At 41.9% G+C, this 20,281-nt stretch overlaps 1 protein-coding gene across 2 annotated transcripts in view; it reads left to right on the forward strand.

Moving 5' to 3' along the window:
- The first annotated feature begins 1,959 nt into the window (after positions 1-1,959).
- SMAP1 (small ArfGAP 1) overlaps positions 1,960-20,281 on the forward strand; it is a 58,117-nt gene continuing 39,795 nt past the window's right edge. For both annotated transcript variants that reach the window (XM_035109668.3, XM_035109669.3), the window contains exon 1: positions 1,960-2,305. In XM_035109668.3, the coding sequence (XP_034965559.1) occupies positions 2,188-2,305 (118 nt within the window). In that variant the 5' untranslated portion in view covers positions 1,960-2,187. The remainder of the gene's footprint in view (positions 2,306-20,281) is intronic.

Consider the following 20,281-nt stretch of genomic DNA (forward strand, 5'->3'; position numbering starts at 1 on the left):
CCCATTGGGTTCATCCAGCGGAGCTCTTCTCAATGATACATTTTTGCCTTCTTTGAATGTAAGCCAACTTAAACTGTACCTGGACCAAAGCATCCTAGGGCACATTAAATGGTAATAGATTTATTACACATTATGTTTTTGGGGACTGAAAGGTGACTTTGTCAAATGCATGAAATGAACTTGCATCTGTCAAGTATATACACTAACAAGAGTGTAAAGGAGAAAAATGTAAGGTAGAAGTTGAATGGCAATGAGATGCAAAAAAAAGGGCGTAGAATAAGCACAGTAACCCTTAATGCAAAACATTGCATAGCTGTCAAGTTCTCCCTTTTTTTAAGGGAAATTCCCTTATGCTGAAAAGGCTTCCTCGCAAGAAAAGGGAAAACTTGACAGCTATGACATTGTTAGTAATTTACTTAGCATTGCTAAGACCACATTACATGTTTCTCTTCTACACCCTTGTGTGCGTGCATAGCATATACGCCAGGCACCCCCAAACTGTGGCCCTCCAGACGTTTTGGCCTACAACTCCCATGATCCTTAGCTAAGAGGACCAGTGGTCAGGGATGATGGGAATTGTAGTCCAAAACATCTGGAGGGCCGAAGTTTTGGGATGCCTGATATACTCTGACTGCAATTTCACTTCAGGCAAATGATGACGTGAGCTTTAATCCACAGAAACATGCACCATAATGAATTTCTTAGCTTTTAAAGTGCTACATGACTCTGATTTTGTCTATACATGGGAAAATAAAAACAATATAAAAGATGACAAAATATGGTGATTCTAGTTATTGCAACACACAATCTCTCCCCCAACCCGCTGACGCTTTGAAATAGGGAAATAAAATATAGACATTACACTATGGCTCCACTACTAGTTACTTCTAGAAACCGATAGTCCTGTGAGCACCCTCAAGTGTCCCAGAAGCAGTTCTGAGAGGTATTGTAATCCTGGAATGTAATCCAGGATAGCCTATTATCTTAACGCGTGGTAGGTAAGGTCCCCAAACCACAAAGGAGGGAGACTTAATTTTCGAGTTGACACGCACAGGATTGCGCGACAAGCAAATAAGACCCCAGAGCGCGTGCTCGCTTTTGCAGCTCCCCGAGCAGTTCTCTTTCGGACTTCTTCCTTTCCAGCCAACACGCAACCTTCCCTTCCTTATCCAAGTGCGGGAAATCAGTGGCGCGCAGAACCAGAGGAAAGTCCCCGTACAGAAACTTTCCTGGAAAAGGGGAAACACAAGAATCCACTGCTGTTTGCCTTGCTGGCACAGCGTGGGCGGCTCTGCCTAGGACACGGGGCAGAAGCAAATAAGGACAAGCAGGGCAAAGGCTACTCCTGACCGCGCCCCTCTCTTCCTGTTGCCCTTTGCAAGGCGGAGGGATTTCTATTCTATTTTTTAAAAAGATTTTCCCCGTGGAATGTGACGAGTCACCACCCACGTCAAGCCACGCCGCGGGGGTGGGTTATTTTTACCGCTTAGAAAGGGCTGCGAGAAGAGTCCTGCCCCTCGCTCTGAAGTTGAGCCGGAGGGGGGGCTCCCTTTCTAATAGGGAGAAGTGGGAGAAGGAGCCCCACCCATAGCTGCCAAGTTATCCCTTTTTTACAGGGATTTTCCCTTATGCTGAATAGGCTTCCTCGCGAGAAAAGCGAAAACTTGGCAGCTATGGCCCCACCTATTGCCTATCTATACCCCTATCCCTTCTCCCCGCCGCCGCGCACCCTAAAGTGCTACATCCTAGGAACTACTTTGTTCGGAGGAGGCAGAAATTAAAAAAGGCGAAACAGGAGGAGAATCAACGACGCGTCACGCGCTTGGAGGGGGGCGGGGGAGCTCGGCTGGAGGAGGCGGCGCAAGCGTACGAGGGCCGTTTGTAGTTCCGGTTGAGGAAGCCGCCGCTCGTGCGCCTCCGGAGGCTGCTGGTTGGCTGAGCCGGCGCACGTCCCTCTTCGCTGTCGGCGTGACGGCAGGAGGAGGAGGAGGAGGAATAGGAAGCTCCTCTGCCGCCGCTGCTGTTGGTTTGCCGGCTTCGTCTGGAGAGTCTTTTCTTTGGTTCCTGAGCCTGTGCGCCCTCCCGCTTCTCTTTTCGCTCCCCTCACGCTCTCCTCGGCCTCCGCCTCCTCTTCCCCCTTCCTTCCTTCCTCCCTCTTCCTCCCCCTTTGCCCTCCTTGCCTTCGCCATGGCCACCCGCTCGTGCCGGGAGAAGGCGCAGAAGCTGAACGAGCAGCACCAGGCCATCCTGGCCAAGCTCCTGAGGGAGGAGGACAACAAGTACTGCGCCGACTGCGAGGCCAAGGGTACGTCGGCGGGGGGCGGGGAGAAGAACCGGACGTTGGGGTGGGTCGGCGGGGGTCTGAGGCGGCGGCCTTCGCGGTGAGAGTGACAAGTGAACAGCCAGGGGTGGGAATGGTCGGTTTCCTTTGTGCCTCTGTGGGACACCCCCTATTTATTTATTTTTAAAACCTTTCGTAGGTGGGTGGGGGGCCGAGGGTGCGAAATGGGAAAGTGGTTGTGGGGTAGCGGCGGCGGCAGCAACAGCTGTAGAAGGTCGAAACCTTATTATAAAAAAGGCACCCCTGTGGTTTGCTGGCTGGCTTTTTTCCTATCACTTGCTGTTGTATCAGCGGTATCGCTGCGGCCACTGCTTCCTGGAACCGGCTTCCTTTCTTTCCTATTATATATATCTCTCTCTCTCCCCCCCCCCCTCTCTGTGCTTCTAACAGGACTAACAGTTACTTGTAAGGGTTTTATGGTGTGATGAAGCACACACACACACACACACACACACACACACACACACACACACACACACTGGGCAAGAGATTTCCTGCATTGCAGGGGGGTTGGGCTCGACGACCTTTGTGGTTCCTTCCGACTCCACAGTTCTACTATGATATCCTGCCTCTGAGGATTTAGCAGGCACAGAGATACACCCTCTTCTAACACTTAGGAGTAGGAGGACTCCAGTCCTGAGTCAGGGATGACGAGGATAAGGGCTAAGTTCCAGAGAGGCTTTTCAGGTTTGTCTGAGAGTTTGGGCATGCCTATTAGGATTCTTGACATTTTTTTTGTTTTCCCTTTCCCAACAGCAAGCTGTAATGCCATACCGAAATTTGGCTTTGGAAGTGTTCCTTAGTTTTGAAAGAGGATTGGCTGCGTGGCATGGAAAGGCTAGCTGTTAAAGATGGGCATGCCTGAGGCCCTCTTGGTTCACAGAACCAAATTCTTGGGTTTTTTGCCATTATTTGGAATGATACATAGAAGTGAATATTGTATTATTTTATAAGTTCCCTGATGAAGAGTCTGGTTCAATGTGTTGAGTTTGTAAGGATTTGCTGTTGACATTGACACATGGAAGTAAGTTCCACAGACCTCAGTAGAATTTATAGAGCTGGTGTTCAAGGGCATGTTGCAAGGGCAGCAGAGTAAAAGAAAAATGCCCAAGGTGGCTCAGGATTTTGACTAGAGTACAAGCAGTAACATTTTTTAAAGTTATGATAAAATGTGACAGCATTGGGCTTTTCAAGACCTATTCAAATGGGAAGCTGTATCTGGAAACTTCTCTGACATAGCAGATGTGCACAGGTGATTTTATTCCTATATTGATGACTAGTTTCAGGTGGTGGTGATGGGAGACCTTATAGCCCATGTGTTAGTGTTCTGCAGGGCCTATTTTGTTTCCCAAGCTGTTTAACATCTAAATGACCTCCTGGGTGAGAATATCCAGAGGTCTTGAGTTAGGTGCCATCAGCTTGCTAATACCACCCAGCTCTGCTTCTCCTGTTAATCTGAATCAGGTGGTGTGATAGGGAGATTGAATCAGTTTCTGGAATCAATAGTGGACTGTAAGATTGCCAAAAAAAAACCTGAAAACAAGATCAAAGTTAAGATCAAGGTACTGATAGTAAGAGGTTGATTTATTGTTGTTATTTATATTATTGAGGTGGTGGGCAACCTGTTATGGTTGGGGTTGCAAATTGAGGGTGTGTGTTGATTCAGCCTGTATTTGGAAGCCAAGGTAGAACCTATGGCAAGAAGTACATTCCACCTCCCAATGCAAGCACCAGCTATTTCCTCACAGAAAGACCCTGGTCAATTTGATCACTGTTATAGTAACATCCAGTTTACACTAGGACCAAGTGTTGTACATAGGGCTGCCTTTGAAGATGTTGGAAACTGCTGGTGGTCCAAAAATACAATTTCTATATTATTCATAAAATTAGCTAGTTATTAACTTGATTGGCCACTGATCTGTTTCCCAACACAGTTCAGAAGTGCTGCTGCTTACCTACGGTAGTTTTCAAGTCATATATAGGCGTTTAGGTTATTTGAAGGAGTGCCTAATCCCATGTGAGTCTTCTCATATGTTAAGGATGTCTTCTTGGGTCCTTTTTGGGTGTCCCTGCCTTCAGAGGCGTTGTATGGGGAAAGGGCCTTCTCAATTGCGGCTTTCTGCATGTAGAAAACCAGGTAGGTTTGCCTTGTGCTGGATTTCAAGTCTTCCAGGGTTAGATTAAGATCTCTATTTACCTGTGCCTTTTAACTGCATTGTTAGATTGGTTTTTTCCTGCTGCTTTGTTCTGCTGCACTGTTGTTTTAATTGTATTTTGATTTTCTTGTGTGTGTGGTTAAATATTTATTCTAAGCCTCCATATTGATATGGAAGTTATCCCATTGAAGGGTGAGGTATTAAATATTTTAAATTAATACCTAGAGCAACAATTCAGTTCTTAACAAGTATGATGACATTCCTTCCTTAATCTTAACTTCTTTTTCTAAACATACTCCAGAAATAGAAGGTCAGAGCTGAACATTGCAGAAGTTGTCGGGGAGGAGTGGTTTACAGACCTTTAACTATGAGTCTTCCCACAGTCCCTTGAATGAATTAGATCATTGCATTATTTCAAACTCAGGGAAACAGACTTTGTGGTTTTATGCCATGTTTGACCTAGAATTTCCTTGATGTTTCATTGTGTTGCCCTACCACTATTTTACATAATAAGGAAGAGTGAGTCATACCAGTGGGATGATGCTTGCATTGCCTGAGCACATATCAGGAACTGTCTCCCTAACAGTTGCTGAATTGCCTATGCTGAATGTTGAAACACAAGATAAAAGAGGGAATCCTAATTTCAAAAGTAAGAATAATTTAATAAGCTCAGGCCTAGAAGTGCTGCATGTTACAAAGATTCACTTGGTTAGCAGAACAGCTTTCATTACTTTGTTTTCCAAATTCAGTCAGTTTCCCTGAAGTCATTTTTCAAATGTTTCAAAGCTTCACATACAAGAAACAAAGTTATCTGTGATCAGCAGTCTGTAAAGTAAAACTTGGGAAAAGTACAGTTTCTTACTGAGTAAAGAGTAGCATCGATACTTAGAATGTTGGGTAGCAAAGTAGCAAAAGAGTGGGGAAATAATCTTGACCAGCAACCTCGTTTTCTCCCCCAAATGAGATCCACCTTTACTGTAGATCTGATGTGGGAACCTCTTTGTAATTCTCCATCTTCCCTTCATCCTACCTCCTTTCTGCATCCCATCACCCTCCATATTGTGTACGTGGGGAAACCCTACCACTCACACCCCTAAAAAATGTTAGTAGCATTATCATTTCTATAATATCAAGGTAGTAAAATGCTAACCCTGACTTTAAAAGGGTGTTACTACGCTGTGGTGCGCTGTCTGGAGAGGGTACTGTGCGGCTAATTATATCTGGTTTTGTATGGTCTGGTTTTGTTGGGGGGGGGGGGTTGTTTGCTGTTGTTATTGCTGTCATTGTGTGTTGAGGTGTGTGCATCAAATAAATAAAACTGCTTTGGGTTGTAATGACCTAGTTTAAATTAATTCAGGATAACTGCCATCTCTACTCCCATACTTGCAGTTGTTGGCACCTTCGAAATTATGGACGTGTTGAAACACCAGAAAGAATTTCTTTTTAAACAAATCCAACTCAACTGACAGTGTTCTAATTGAGGCATGTTGACAAACAGCTGTCAGTGGATTTATATAGAATATGTAGGATTTTTACATCTGGGCCAAATGTTGACCTTTGTCTTGTAGATAGAATTTATACATGATGCATTTGTTTGGAGTGTGTAATTTAATTGTAACATGGTTTTAAACTAGGAGTGCCCAAACTGTGAACTGTGGACCACCAGTGATCCTTGCGTTTCAGTCAGGTGGTCTGCAGCATAATATTTGTGGTTGAAGATGGGTGACAGCACGTCCATCACACCCCCATCGTTCAGCCCGGACACTGAGGTCCAGTCCAGTTCCGAGGGCCTTCTGGCTGTTCCCTCACTGCAAGAAGTGAGGTTACAGGGAACCAGGCAGAGGGCCTTCTTGGTAGTGGCACCCGCCCTGTGGAACGTCCTCCCGTCAGATGTCAAGGAAATAAACAACTATTTTACTTTTAGAAGACATCTGAAGGCAGTAGCCCTGTTTAGGGAAGTTTTTAAAGTTTGATCTTTTATCATGTTTTAAATATTATTTTAATAGTATTAATATTCTGAGGGAAACCCAGCCAGATGGGCAGGGTATAAATAATAAATTATTATTATAATAAATTTATTATAATATTCATATTCATATTAATTTTATTTTAAATGCTTCTTTATTTAATATATTGTATTGGTTATTCAGATTGTAATACAATAAATAAGAAATAAAAGAAGCAATAAAAATATAATTAAAAACATACAGCATTTAGCATAGTGCATTACAATTGTTACAGCAGGCAGAAAAATCCTTAAATGGTTTACTAAGACCCTACCAAGCCCCTCAACAATGTTCAATTGGCCCATGGGGGAAATGGTTTGGGAACCACTACTTTAAACCTAAAGGGGAATTAGTGGTGGGGAATCTCTGGCTGGCGGGCACAATTTATATCTGTTTCTAACGCTGCTTAATACTGACTTTCTTGCAGAGGGAGGATGTGCATGAGTCCAGTACCCATGGTAGAACCTTCCTTCATCCTACTAAACCAGGCACCCCCAAACTTCAGCCCTCCAGATGTTTTGGACTACAATTCCCATCTTCCCCAACCACTGGTCCTGTTAGCTAGGGATCATGGGAGTTGTAGGCCAAAAACATCTGGAGGACCGCAGTTTGGGGATGCCTGTACTAAACCATGATACTGTGTTGCATGTGAGCATGGCTAAGGAGTGTACTGTACTGTAGTAGAAACAAATGGAAACAATTATGTACCAGAACTCCTCCCCATTTATCATGGTTTATGTCCCAAGGCACTGTATGTATAAGTGAAATCGCTTATATTTGAAACATAACTGAAAAAGCCTGTGAACATCCAGTTCCGTCCCTTTTTTGTGACATTTTTGGGTCACTTCTGGGTTTGGGCGATGCACACATATCAAATGCACCTAAAACAGTCGCTGCCTGTATGCAGGGTGTGTGGGGTGGAATGTTAGTTGAAGAAGCAATAAAGATACAGTGGTTGTTCAAAATTTATACAGTGGGTTTTTTTGTTTGTTCGTTTTTTTGAAGTAAAGGAGAGCCTAGCTGGGCTTCCTGCAGGGGCAGAGAGCATAGCTGCCAAGTTTTCCCTTTTCTCATGAGGAAGCCTATTCAGCATAAGGGAATTTCCCTTAAAAAAAGGGATAACTTGGCAGCTATGGCAGAGAGTCTCGCCATACCTCCCTGCAGTGATGGAGGGTGCGCTGCACTTCCCTGCAGTAGCAGAGGGGCTTGCCACGCCTCCCCAGGAATTTATGAAGGGGAGGCATATAGTAATAGTAGAGATGAAAAGATGTAATGTGTACTTAAACATTTAAACGGTAACCTGGATTATTATCTAAGTACATCAGCACCAGAATACTGCTGTTGTATGATATGGGGACAATCAACCTAACTGACTAGTCAAGTGGCTAAAAAGAGTTCAGGTTTTTATAGTGAAACTAGCTGGCCCTGCCATACGTTGTTGTGGCTTAGTGTGTTAAATTGACCCTCAGAGTCCCCCTTCAGACTCCCCTCTAGGCCCCACTTTGGCTTAGTCTGTTAAATGGGCCCTCAGGGCCCCCCTTTTGACTCCCCACCCCAGGCTTATCCGCTACGGCCTAGTCAGTTCTTCCGGCTGGGCAATGCTGGGTCTTGTTGCTGCAAAAGGCCTGTTTACAGTTGGTTCCCGTGGAATTTTGTGATGTCACCGATTGCAGGCAATGGAGACACTGCTTCTCCGTTCTATTTCCCAGCATGCACTGTCGTCTGATTTGTGAGTTCTGGAACATGTGGTTTTTGGGGTTTTACATGGCCCAGGTGTGACATCTGTCTTTAAAATGGTATGGACCTGCTCTCATAGTCACATTTGACGTTGTGTCAAAATTTGAACGCAATCGGTCAAGCGGTTTCGTTGAACATTGGAGACGAACACACATGCCCAGTTTACATTTTTATATATTTTATATATATAGATAGTTAATTGTATCTTCAATTTTATACTTGAGGAATAAAAAACAACTCATTTGCTAGGAGATACAGTACAGCCTTAGATCCAGACTATTGCACCAATGGGACTTCCCTTCTGGAGGAAGAGGGAAGGCACTTTTCATTTATTTCTCCCTGCAGCCCCAACCATGCTTCCCAAAGAACTGTTCTAGAGGGTTACTGGATCATTTAGAACAGGCATCCCCAAACTTCGGCCCTCCAGATGTTTTGGACTACAATTCCCATCATCCCTGACCACTGGTCCTGTTAGCTAGGGATCATGGGAGTTGTAGGTCAAAACATCTGGAGGGCCGCAGTTTGGGGATGCCTGATTTAGAACAATGTGGGTGGTATTGGGCAAGATGAGAAATTGCCTCTTTTCCCATCTTCCTCTAACAGGAGCTTCTGCAGGACCCCAGTTCCTTCTGCAGTATTAGGAGCCTTTCAGTTTGTTTGAGGACAACTGGATAAAACCACAGCCGAAAACATCAAAGTGCCTTTGAAAATGTACTGAAAGAAGTTCCCTTAAAAGGAATTTGCTTTAAATGTGATGTTCCACTAGAATTCCCAGGTCCTGGGAGTGAAATCCAGAAAAAAACACCACACTGCCTCACATCACTGATTGCAGCACAGTTCATTTGAAAGTCATAATTGAGCAACAACAAACCTTCAAAGAACAACTTGAATTCAAGAAATTGCTGAACTACAATCTATCAGCAAGTTATTTGTTTAGTACTAAGTCAAAATGTAAAACTTTTCTCCTCTTGCAAGTGTTAATTTTTAACATAGTAAAGCGAGGAAGAAAGTGTGATTGCCAATTACTGCCATTGTGAAAGATCACCGTCCTTCTCTTGTACAAATTTGTCCTTCGTATAGAAATGTCACACACTGTACCTCTTGCATTTCATGGTATTTTGGCCCCTATTGTTTACAGTTTCTTTAAATATTTGTCAACGGAGAATTGCACTTAATGCATCTGAAATGCCTGCTAGTCCATGAAGGCTTATGTCACAATAAATCTGTTGGTCTTTAAGGTGCCACTTTACTCTTATTGTTCATTTCAGTTGTATAACTAAGTAGCCTTTTGTTATGACTCCCTGTTACTTGCTACTTATAAGCCGACATGCTGTTAATAGGATCAGAAAATAAAAGGCAATTTGGAACTCTGGCATTGCAGTAAGAGGTAATAATTATACTTTATGGAAGTGGGAATAAAACAAGTCATTGTATATTACAGAATAAAGCTCATCCTTTAAAATACTAAATATTGGAAACCCATCTGGTAGTTCAGTACCTTGTATGTAAGCTGTAGTTTATTATTTTCAGTCATAAATACTGTCGCAAGTCAGACCCTCACTCTTAACACCAGCAGGCAGCAGATTTGAGTTGTCCACTTCTTTGCTGTATACTAGGGGGTCTCCAAACTTACTGTGCTTCGGGCCAGTGCCTGCAGCGCCGATCGCAGGAGCACCAGAAATAGCTTGTGCGCATGCGCACGGCCCTCCTCCGACCCAGAAGTGCGTCGGAAATGACACTTGCGCATGTGTGCAAGCTATTTCCAGTGCTCCTGCAACCTGGAGGTGGGCAGCTGCGCTGCGCCGCACCAGTACGAGCAGGTGGCGGCGGGGGTGGCCGCGGGCCAGATAAATGAGTCCCACAGGCCGTAGTCTGGGGGATGCCTGCTGTATCCAGTTTTGTTGTACTATATGACTCCTGTGAAGTACTCATTAGCTCATTGCTTGAATCTTATGCAGAATTTCTTTCCTTTTTTTGTCAGTTTTCTAGTTGAGCATACCAGGACATAAGATACAGGAGAAATTTTCTGGCTGGTACTATTAAAATGCACAACAAGTTGAATATATGTTGATTCACTTTAAATTTATAGCAAATTATCTGAATTACTTAAAGTATGCATGCTGTGATTAACTCTAAATTTTGTGTAATTGGTTTGTAGACTACAAACACAATAAACATTGATTTAGTGCAGATTTTAAATTTTGTTTATTATAGAGTGCATATTCTTGGCTCATTTGAAGAGCATGCAAAGTGCGGTAGCAGTCAAACTTTACATCATTTTTAAAATTGCATTTAAATTGGCTTGTATTTTATCTTGTTTATATGTGGGGTGCTTTGGGGACCCTTCTGATTGATTGAAATATGTCATATAAATTTTACATATTTCTTAAAAGTATTTCTATACCACCATATCAAAATGAGAGTGGTATACAATGTTAAAACAAAAAAACACAATCAAAACAATACAGATCATTAAAATGTCTGACTAATCAAAAAAATTAGCAATTAAACAGCTCCAAATGCCTTTGGCATAAAAAAAGAGACATCTAAAACCTAAAAGCATAGGTGACTACTGAATCTTTTTGGAAATCTTCCACAGCATGAGACTAAACTACATGAAACTCCTGATTTCTAATTGAGGACAGTTGGGGCTCTGTAACATGGGAGACAACTAGTAGCACTCCTGGTTGATCTCATTTTCTGAATAAATATACATTAAAACCATGTAGGAGGGGTAAGGATTTGGGCATCTGAAGGAGGTGAAGAAGATAATAAGAGTCATGTGATCCTGTAGTCAACTAACAACTGAAACCGAGCATGAATTTGCTTATGAATAGAGGAAAAGCTGGCTGAACATGTCTGTTATGGTTTAACTTGTGAACCACCCTGAGATCTTTGGATGAAGGGCAGTATATAAATGTAATAAATAATAATAATAAAGGGTGGGAAATCACCATCCCACAGGCCTAATTAGTCCCACCAGGTCATTTTTGCCAAGCTTTTCATGTTTTAATAAGACAACCTGTTTTCTGCTGGTTTTAGTATTGCTTTATTTTTTTCCGTATCTTTTCTGTATTTTAGTGTTACTATATTAATCGTTACACTTTTTTGATATGTATGGGTCACAAAGAACTGGAAATAAAAATAAATTATTTTTGATGGGGTATGTTCTTGAATATTGCTGCACTCCAAGTCCATGCTTCTGTTCTAGCAACTCATACATGTACTAGTGCTGTGTGTGGCTCTCCTTAGCTGAATCCTGAATCAGGAGAGGGAAACATGGGTAGGGAGGAAGGATTAAAAGAGAAAAGCATGAGATCGCTACCCTTACAATCCAAGAAATTCATTTCTTTTATTGAAAGGAAGGGCTAACAAAATGATAATGACACCCCTGCACTTCCAGTAGATGTAGAATTGCCTCTAGACTTTTTCCAGGGGCTATAATTTATTATATCAAGGAAGAAGAGAAGAAGAAGAGTTTGGATTTGATATCCCGCTTTATCACTACCCGAAGGTGTCTCAAAGCGGCTAACATTCTCCTTTCCCTTCCTCCCCCACAACAAACACTGTGAGGTGAGTGGGGCTGAGAGACTTCAGAGAAGTTTGACTAGCCCAAGGTGCATGTGGAGGAGCAGAGATGCAAACCCAGTTCCCCAGATTATGAGTACCGCTCATAACCACTACACCACACTGGCTCTCCACCAGACTGGATGTGATTATAGGTGCTTTAAGTGAAATGCTTCCCTCGATGGTTTAGGCAGCTACTCCTGGAAAGATACCCCAGAGGGAAGAGATCTTCCCTATCAATAGGTTCTCAAATTGAGCTCACAGAGATAAGGAATTAAGTTAAGTTAGAAGGGAGAATTTAAGTTTTAAGACAAGTGGTCCTGTTGGGCAGTTGTATCAGAACTGGAAGAAAAACATCCCTGCAGTAGGGACCATCATACAGATGCAGAGCCTCTACTTTAAGCAAATATCAGTTTGGCTAATCTGCCTGTAAAGGTAAAGGGACCCCTGACAGTTAAGTCCAGTCACAAACGACTCCGGGGTTGCGGCGCTCATCTCGCTTTACTGGCCGAGGGAGCCCGCGTTTGTCTGCAGACAGCTTCCGGGTCATGTGGCCAGCATGACTAAGCCGCTTGTGGTGAATGAGAGGAGTGCATGGAAACGCCGTTCCCACCGGAGTGGTACCTGTTTATGTACTTGCACTTGACATGCTTTTGAACTGCTGGGTGGGCAGGAGCTGGGACTCAGCAATGGGAGCTCACCCCATCGCAGGGATTTGAACCGCCGACCTTCTGATTGGCAAGCCCTAGGCTCAGTGGTTTAGACCACAGCGCCACCTGTGCTGTACCTAATCCATAATGATGTTCCTTGGTGACTGGATTGTAAAAGAAGCTTTAAAAAGTATCTTTCACGGTGATGCTCATTTAAGCATCAGTATGTTAAAGAAAAATAAAAAGGTTAAACCACAGAGCCTAGGGCTTGCTGATCAGAAAGTTGGCGGTTCAAATCCCTGCGATGGGGTGAGCTCCCGTTGCTCGGTCCCAGCTCCTGCCAACCTAGCAGTTCGAAAGCACGTCAAAGTGCAAGTAGATAAATAGGTACCGCTACAGCGGGAAGGTAAACGCCATTTCCGTGTGCTGCTCTGGTTCACCAGAAACGGCTTAGTTATGCTGGCCACATGACCTGGAAGCTGTATGCCGGCTCCCTCGGCCAGTAACACGAGATGAGCGCTGCAACCCCAGAGTCGCTCATGACTGGACCTAATGGTCAGGGGTCCCTTTACCTTTATGTTAAAGAAAATGAAATGACACTTCTCTTATGCCCTCCTCTGGCAAAAAGATCTACTACATGGAGGAACAAATTTAGTAACCACATGCTCATCCACATGCCCACAATGGATCCTTTAAAATTAAATGCAGAATTGTGTTTTTCAACTACAGTATATTCAGTTTGTTTGTTTTTTACAAGTGGCAAGAGAACTGTGACATAAAATCTAGCAATGATCACTTCAGTTTCTGTAGACTGTCCCTTTTGTTTCTATACCTTGTGGCTCAGACAAGGATTTATCAGCTGGTCTGTAACTGTCTGAAGAAGTGTGCATGCAAGTTGGAAAACGCCCTGAGAAGGCTGCAAACCTCCCATGTCTCCGGAGCATTCCCGGTGGCTCTCTCTGGCTGTAAATCTCTTTCAGTCCAGAGCAGCCGGTAATAAGCGATTCTTCTCCCCTGAAAAGAGCATGCCAGTCTTCTGGCATATCGTAGCAGAAGAAAGACTCATTTGTAGTTCTAAAACTACATTATTTACAGTCTTATATACAGTACACCTGTGCTCTCTGAACACCAGTACATAGCTGCGTAGTTACACAAAAGTGAAACTAACTTCCAACAGAAGGAAGAGAAAAGACAGACTTCCTTTCTCTTGGTCTCTCAGACACTCGCATGATCTACACAAATCATAGTACCCCTCACTGGAGCAGCTCGGATAGATAAAAATCCTAAGAGAAAGCTCATACCAAGAACAAACTTAGTTGGTCTCTAAGGTGCTACTGGACAATTTTTATTTTATTATATATATATATTTCTGTCACAGTATAAATCATCTTACTTGGTTTACAAATTGAAAAATTCTAATTTTTTGCAACATTAAATCCAACATCATTAATATGAAGACATTGGTTGCAAGGCCATTATTTCATTATAATGCCCTGTAAACCCTTGCATCATTCTTCTGCATTCACCCTTTTCAAACAGTAGAGGATATCTTTATCTTTTCCTGTTGAATGTTTAATCTGATCTAGCAAGGTAATCTCTATACAGCTAATCTAGGGTGAGAGGAATTATCTATGGAGTTAGAAGAAAGGGACTACCGTGGTACCTCGGGTTACAGATTCCGCTAACCCAGAAGTAGTACCTCGGGTTAAGAACTTTACCTCAGGATGAGAACAGAAATCATGCGCCGGTGACAGCTGGAGGCCCCATTAGCTAAAGTGGTACCTCAGGTTAAGGATGGTATCAGGTTTAGGACGGACCTCTAGAATGAATTAAGTTCGTAACCAGAGTTACCACTGTATGCTCAGTAGTGATCAAAATTGAGAATAGGATCTTATTTAGGGCTGCCATATGTCCAAAATTTCCTGGACATATCTGGGATTTGTCCTCTGAAAATGGGGTCCAGGCACCATTTTTGAAAAGCAGCAAAAGTGTATAGGAAAACCTGGGCGTATGGCAGCCCATATCGGAAGTGTTGATTCTTTGGCAGCATTCCTAAAAAAATAGGTAAGAATTTCTTTTTGTTGTTGAGATTTTGCAAGGAAAAAAGCTCAACAACTCCCCCCCCCCCAGCTCTATTCCATGACACTTTTTGTTTTGGACAGGTGTCATTGGTCTTGTCATCCAGGCTTCCCTTAACTTTAAACTTCAGTTACTGTTAAGTGTATACTCAAATGTTATTGTTAAGTGTATACTCAAACCCTTACTCTCAGTTACTGGAATACTGAAATATAAAAAGATTTCTGGGAGAAGACTTGTAGATTGTGTGAACAGTCAGCTGATTCTTGCTACAACTGAGCAGATGGATGTCAGTTGACTTTTCCCCCCCTGTAGGAACAGGTCCCTTTAATTAGAACCGAGTTTCCAAAACTGGTTCTGTGGACCATCTGTGGTCTGTGAGCTTCATTTAGGTGGTCTGTGGATTTTTGGTGGAATAAAGTGGTACCTTGGTTCTTGAACTTAATCCGTTCCAAGAGTCCATTCAACTCCCGAAACCGTTCGAAAACCAAGGTGTGGCTTCCGATTGGCTGCAGGAGCTTCCTGCACTCAAGCGGAACCTGCGGCAGACGTTTGGCTTCTGAAAAACGTTCGCAAACCGGAACACTTTCAGGTTTGACAACTAAGCCATTCGAGAACCAAGGTACCATTGTACAAGGAGACGGCACGTCCATTATATTAAATATTAGCTCAGTTGGTGAGTGTGGTGCTTATAACACCAAGGTCACAGGTTTGATCCCTGTATGGGTGCATATTCCTGAATTGCAGGGGGTTGGACTAGATGATCCATGGGGTCCTCTCCAACTCTGAGTCTATTCATATTTATTTTTAATTGTATTTTATTGCTTCCTTTATTGCTTTTATTTCTTGTGTTGTATTTTATTGCATTAAAATTTGAATTCTGTGGAGAAATAGAAGAAGCAATAAAATACAAGTAAAACCATACAGTATCTGCTTTTTTAGCTCATTTTTAATTGTTGATTTGTTAACAATGTTTTATAGATGGCAATTTTTCACTGTTTAATTTTTTTATTATTCTATAAGATTCATGCTGTACTTGTGATGTTCTATCTTATTATTATTTATTGTTTGCAAGCTACTTTGGGATTCACTTGGAATGAAAAGTGGCATAGAAATATAATCAATTGAATCCATCAAAATAACAGCACAGTGCATTGCATTGCAGTTGCTAAAACAGACAGAAAAATCCTTTAACAGTCTGCCAAGACAATCAGCATTTTTCAAGTGGTGCATGAGAAAAAGAGTTTGGAAGCTACTGTATTAGAAGAGCACCTCAGGTTTTGAAAAATTGTGTTGCTTAAGATACTGAGTGCTAGATTAAGCATTTTACTTTCACTGTTCACCTAACTTGTATGTCCATATAGTTGATTCAGGTGTTGAAGAAACTTGCAGCACAACTGGATGTAACATCTAGAGATCCATGATCAGAACTCTTACTTTAAAAAATAGTTTAATAACAGCCATAGGGATGTTTAATATTTAACCTTTTATTCTGTGCCATTTTCTTAGTGAAAACTGTTTACCTTCAGCTTCTTTTTAGCCCGTGGGGGGTGGGGTGGGAATCCCACAGCTATGTGTACATTTTCCCCCATGTGGCAAATAGTTTTGAGTACATGATTTTCATTTGGAAAACAAGAGGGTGAAGAAAAGGATTACACCCCTTTCCCCCAGTGACATAGTACTGATGGGATTGCCTTCCTCCTCCACTGTTAATAGTTTAACGAAATTAAAGGAGATATGCTCTCAGACCTTCTGATCTCATAACTTACTTGACCCTCATCCTTTTGGTCTAATACGTTCTATTCAGTGGTTACTTTGCTCCAATATTAGATCAAGAACTATGTGTCTGTGTGCAGGCATGCCTAGTTCTCTGAATAATTTGCCTTTAAATTTTACTTTAGTTCCCTGGTTTAATTTTGCAGTTCTCATTTATGCCTGCAGCTATATTAGATTAGCATCAGCAAGTGTATTCTGCCAGGGCTATATCCCCTTTGTTTAAGTAATAAATACCTCCAGTTTTTGTCATAGTTGTGATTCCTGCCATGTAGAATTCCATAGATGCTCTATCATTACTTCTAGTGTATAATCTGATTTAGCGTATATTTTCATTTGTAGAAAATTCTACATCTGTAGAAAATTATTGTCTTACCTATTGAGCAAGTCAATAAAATTAAGAAAGGCTGCCGACAAGGATACATGTAATGGATGTTATAGACACATCCCTTCTCTCTATAGAAATGGGGCAGGTGAGACAAGTTACTATGAATGCAAATTGAAGGGGTGCCTTTGATATTGTTTACATCATGTCTGACAATATAATTATTTGTGTGTGTGAATCTGGTTTACTGCTAGACTTACTAATTTGGCAGGTAAATAACCATGCCTTCATAAAGACAGCATTTGGAAAATGATTATAAGAGACCTCGTTGTATCCTGCTCCTTTACCCCTGAAAATCAAAATCTATCAAAATTGATGCATTATTGAGCTCTACAAGATTAACATGCAAATGACTAATGGAATTGTTCCATAGGAACTTGATAATTTTGTGCATCTAAAACTGGGCCATTATGTTTGGTCTTTTTCACCAAGAAAATGATTATAGACTTACGTTTTCCAAGAATTAGGGGCAGGTTGCTTGTTCTCTGCATGGATAAATTAACAGTGCCACTAGGTGGAGCTGTTAATCCAAACAAGTGAAAATTGTCAGTAAGCATTTAGTTTGCTTCCTGTTGAACTGTACTGTATTTTGGAATTATTAGAATACCAGATAAAACTGGCTGTAATGAAGAGCATACAAGCTATAGGACTTCTGGGATAGGCAAATGCTAAGAAATCTTCTTAACATGTATCCTTTATTGGAAGAGATATAGTAAATAGTGGCAGAGCATCCATAGCTCTTTGGTAGAGCACTTGCTTTTTGAGTCCCAGATCTGAATACTGGCCTTTCCAGGTAGGACTGGGCATGTCCCCTATCTGAAATGCTGGAGAGTTGATGCTAGTCAGTGTGGACAGTACTGCTCAATGGCCTGAATTGGTATAAGCCATAAGGCAGCTTTCTATGTTCCTAAGTAGCATACAAAGAAAGATGCATAGTGTTATGAATTTCATCTATTGAAATGTTCCAGCTGAAAAAGCCCTCAGTGTTGGAAGGGTGAAGTTCACAACAATAATCAGATAGAAATTTGGTACCAATGTTTATGAAAAAGTCAGGAAGTGTATCAGTTTATATACGTTGGGAGAATCTGAAAAATGAACTTTGTAGCTCTGTAACTCTGATTTTCAGCCATCCTATAGAAAGTGGACGTGCTACTTTAAAATAAAATCAGTATTTTGAAAAAATGAGGTTCAAGAAATAGAAGCTGTCCTCAATGTATGAAAAATTCAAATATGGCAGCAGGATTGCCATTTTTTAAAGGAAGTGATTATATCTTATGTTGCATTATTCTCCAGCTGTGTGTCTTTTTAGAAACATTGACAGATGGTTGGCTGTGGCTTTGTATCAAAATAAGACTAAGCTTTTCCTTTGCTTTCTTCTTAGTTGATGTGCTCCCCATAATTGCATAGATGATTACTGCAAAAAAGACAAACAGATGTTTGAAGTACTGCTTGTTATGCTGAAGTTGTGAGGAAAGGTAAAAGTGAGACCCATGGGAGATAGCTGTAGCATCCACTCTTGAAGAGAGGATATTTTCAAAATAGATTAGCATATGTAGACTGGAGCAATGATATCCAAACTCAATAGTTTTGATCATATATGCACATACTGAGGGATGGCTGGAATAAATGTCAAAGCCATCTTTGACTTAGTTGTCAAAGATGTTGGGCTGTGCAGTGAAAGCATATTGTTTGTTCTGATGTTAGTTCTCCATTAAATAGCTCACTGCAGAAACCACAATGACTTTTGAGAAGTATGATTATAATGCACTCATGCAAATCAGAGTATAAATATTCCTGGGCAACCATATCATGACCCAGAATCCCTTCTTTGGAGCTTCTTTTCAGTATGTCTGATCCTTTATGATATAATGATTGAGCTGGTACTTTCTCTTTCATCCAATAAGTATAAAACAGATGACATGGGAAAGTAGCTTCTGTGGCTACCTCTCCCACTTAATCATTCTCCCCCCCCCTCTCATTAAGCCCATGAAAATTTTGGACTTGCTCACTATGAACTTTCAGACCTTTTGGTAGGCTTCAGAGGTACTCCAACAGTGCAAATACAAGTCGTTTTATGACGGTCAATGACCAGTATCAGAACAAAAACACCAATTACAAAATTTAAAAGCTCCAAACAATAAAATGATATAAAATCACATCTTTCTGCCAGTCTCTTGACAAGCAGTATTGGTGAACAAAGCTCAGGCTAATCTTAAGCTATTATAAATTGATTCCAACTCATAGCAGAAAAAGCAGCTCAAAAAAATCTAACCATAACCAGAAACAGAGCAAAATATAGCAGCAGGCAATCCATTAGACTACAACAAAGGGTGAGATGGGAAGCAGGGCCACTTCATTATATTTGATCCAAGGCCAGTTAGGGCCTGGTTTGCACATTATGGTTTGCAACCATGGCTTAGCATGTATGTGCAGACTTTTGGAAATCGACTGCAGCTCCTTTGTTCCTCCCTGGATTCTGCTGCTACACTGAGCTAAACCATAGTTTGACTTAGAACGTCTTCAAACCTAGAGCTCTCCTAGACAAACCATGAGCTGTAAACTGTTGCACAAACCTTGGTTACATCTTATGGTTAGTTTGGAGAAAGCTCAGCCAAACTTTTTTTCAATAATAATAATCATTTATACCCCGCCCATCTGGCTGAGTTTCCCCAGCCACTCTGGGCGGCTTCCAACCGAATATTAAAAACAGTAGAGCATCAAACATTAAAAACTTCCCTAAACAGGGCCGCCTTCAGCTGTCTTCTGAAAGTAGAATAGTTACTTATTGCTTTGACATCTGCTGGGAGGGCGTTCCACAGAGCGGGTGCCACTACCGAGAAGGCCCTCTGTCTGGTTCCCTGTAATGAAGGAACCGCCAGAAGGCACCTCGGTGCTGGATTTCAGTGTCCGGGCTGAATGGTGGGGGTGGAGACACTCCTTCAGGTATACAGGACCAAGGCCATTTCAATCACTGCAAGTGTTTGTGTTTGCTTTTCCTCTCACTGTCCCCATCCCTGTTTTTTCTTTTGAGTATTTCAGATTGTGAACCTGCTGGCTGGAACTATCTCATTGGTTATTCACCATTTTTAAGCTGCTCTGGAAGCATATTAGCTGAAAGCTCACATGAAAAAATGCTTTAAATCAATGTCCTGGCAGATGTTGTCAACTCTCAACAGTATGACCAATGGCCAAGAATAATAGGAGTTGCTGTACATAACATCTGGAGGGCACCACATTTGCCACCCCTACTTTATTTAAATAAATGTATAAACTTAAGAGTTCTAAAAACTCCCAAAGTGCATTGACAAAAAAAAATTGGGGGGGGGGATTCCATCATGAGTGTTCTATTGCTGTGCCAGCATAACAAAAAGAATATGGCCATTACAGAACAGGGAATCCATCCTGTGCTACTTAGGAACTTTTCTAGCCCAAATACTAAAGGCTGAGACTAAATAAAAGAGAGTGGCCCACCAGCTGTGACAGCCTTTCAGATAAATCAAGATTTCTCTGGAAGTAACTGCAACGCAGCAGGCTATAAGTCCTTATGGGGTATAACAAATTAGCTGGGACTTTTCTCCTTCATCTTCCTC

Source organism: Zootoca vivipara, chromosome 3, assembly GCF_965207765.1.
Source record: "Zootoca vivipara chromosome 3, rZooViv2.hap1.1, whole genome shotgun sequence".
In the NCBI taxonomy this organism is placed as follows: domain Eukaryota; kingdom Metazoa; phylum Chordata; class Lepidosauria; order Squamata; family Lacertidae; genus Zootoca; species Zootoca vivipara.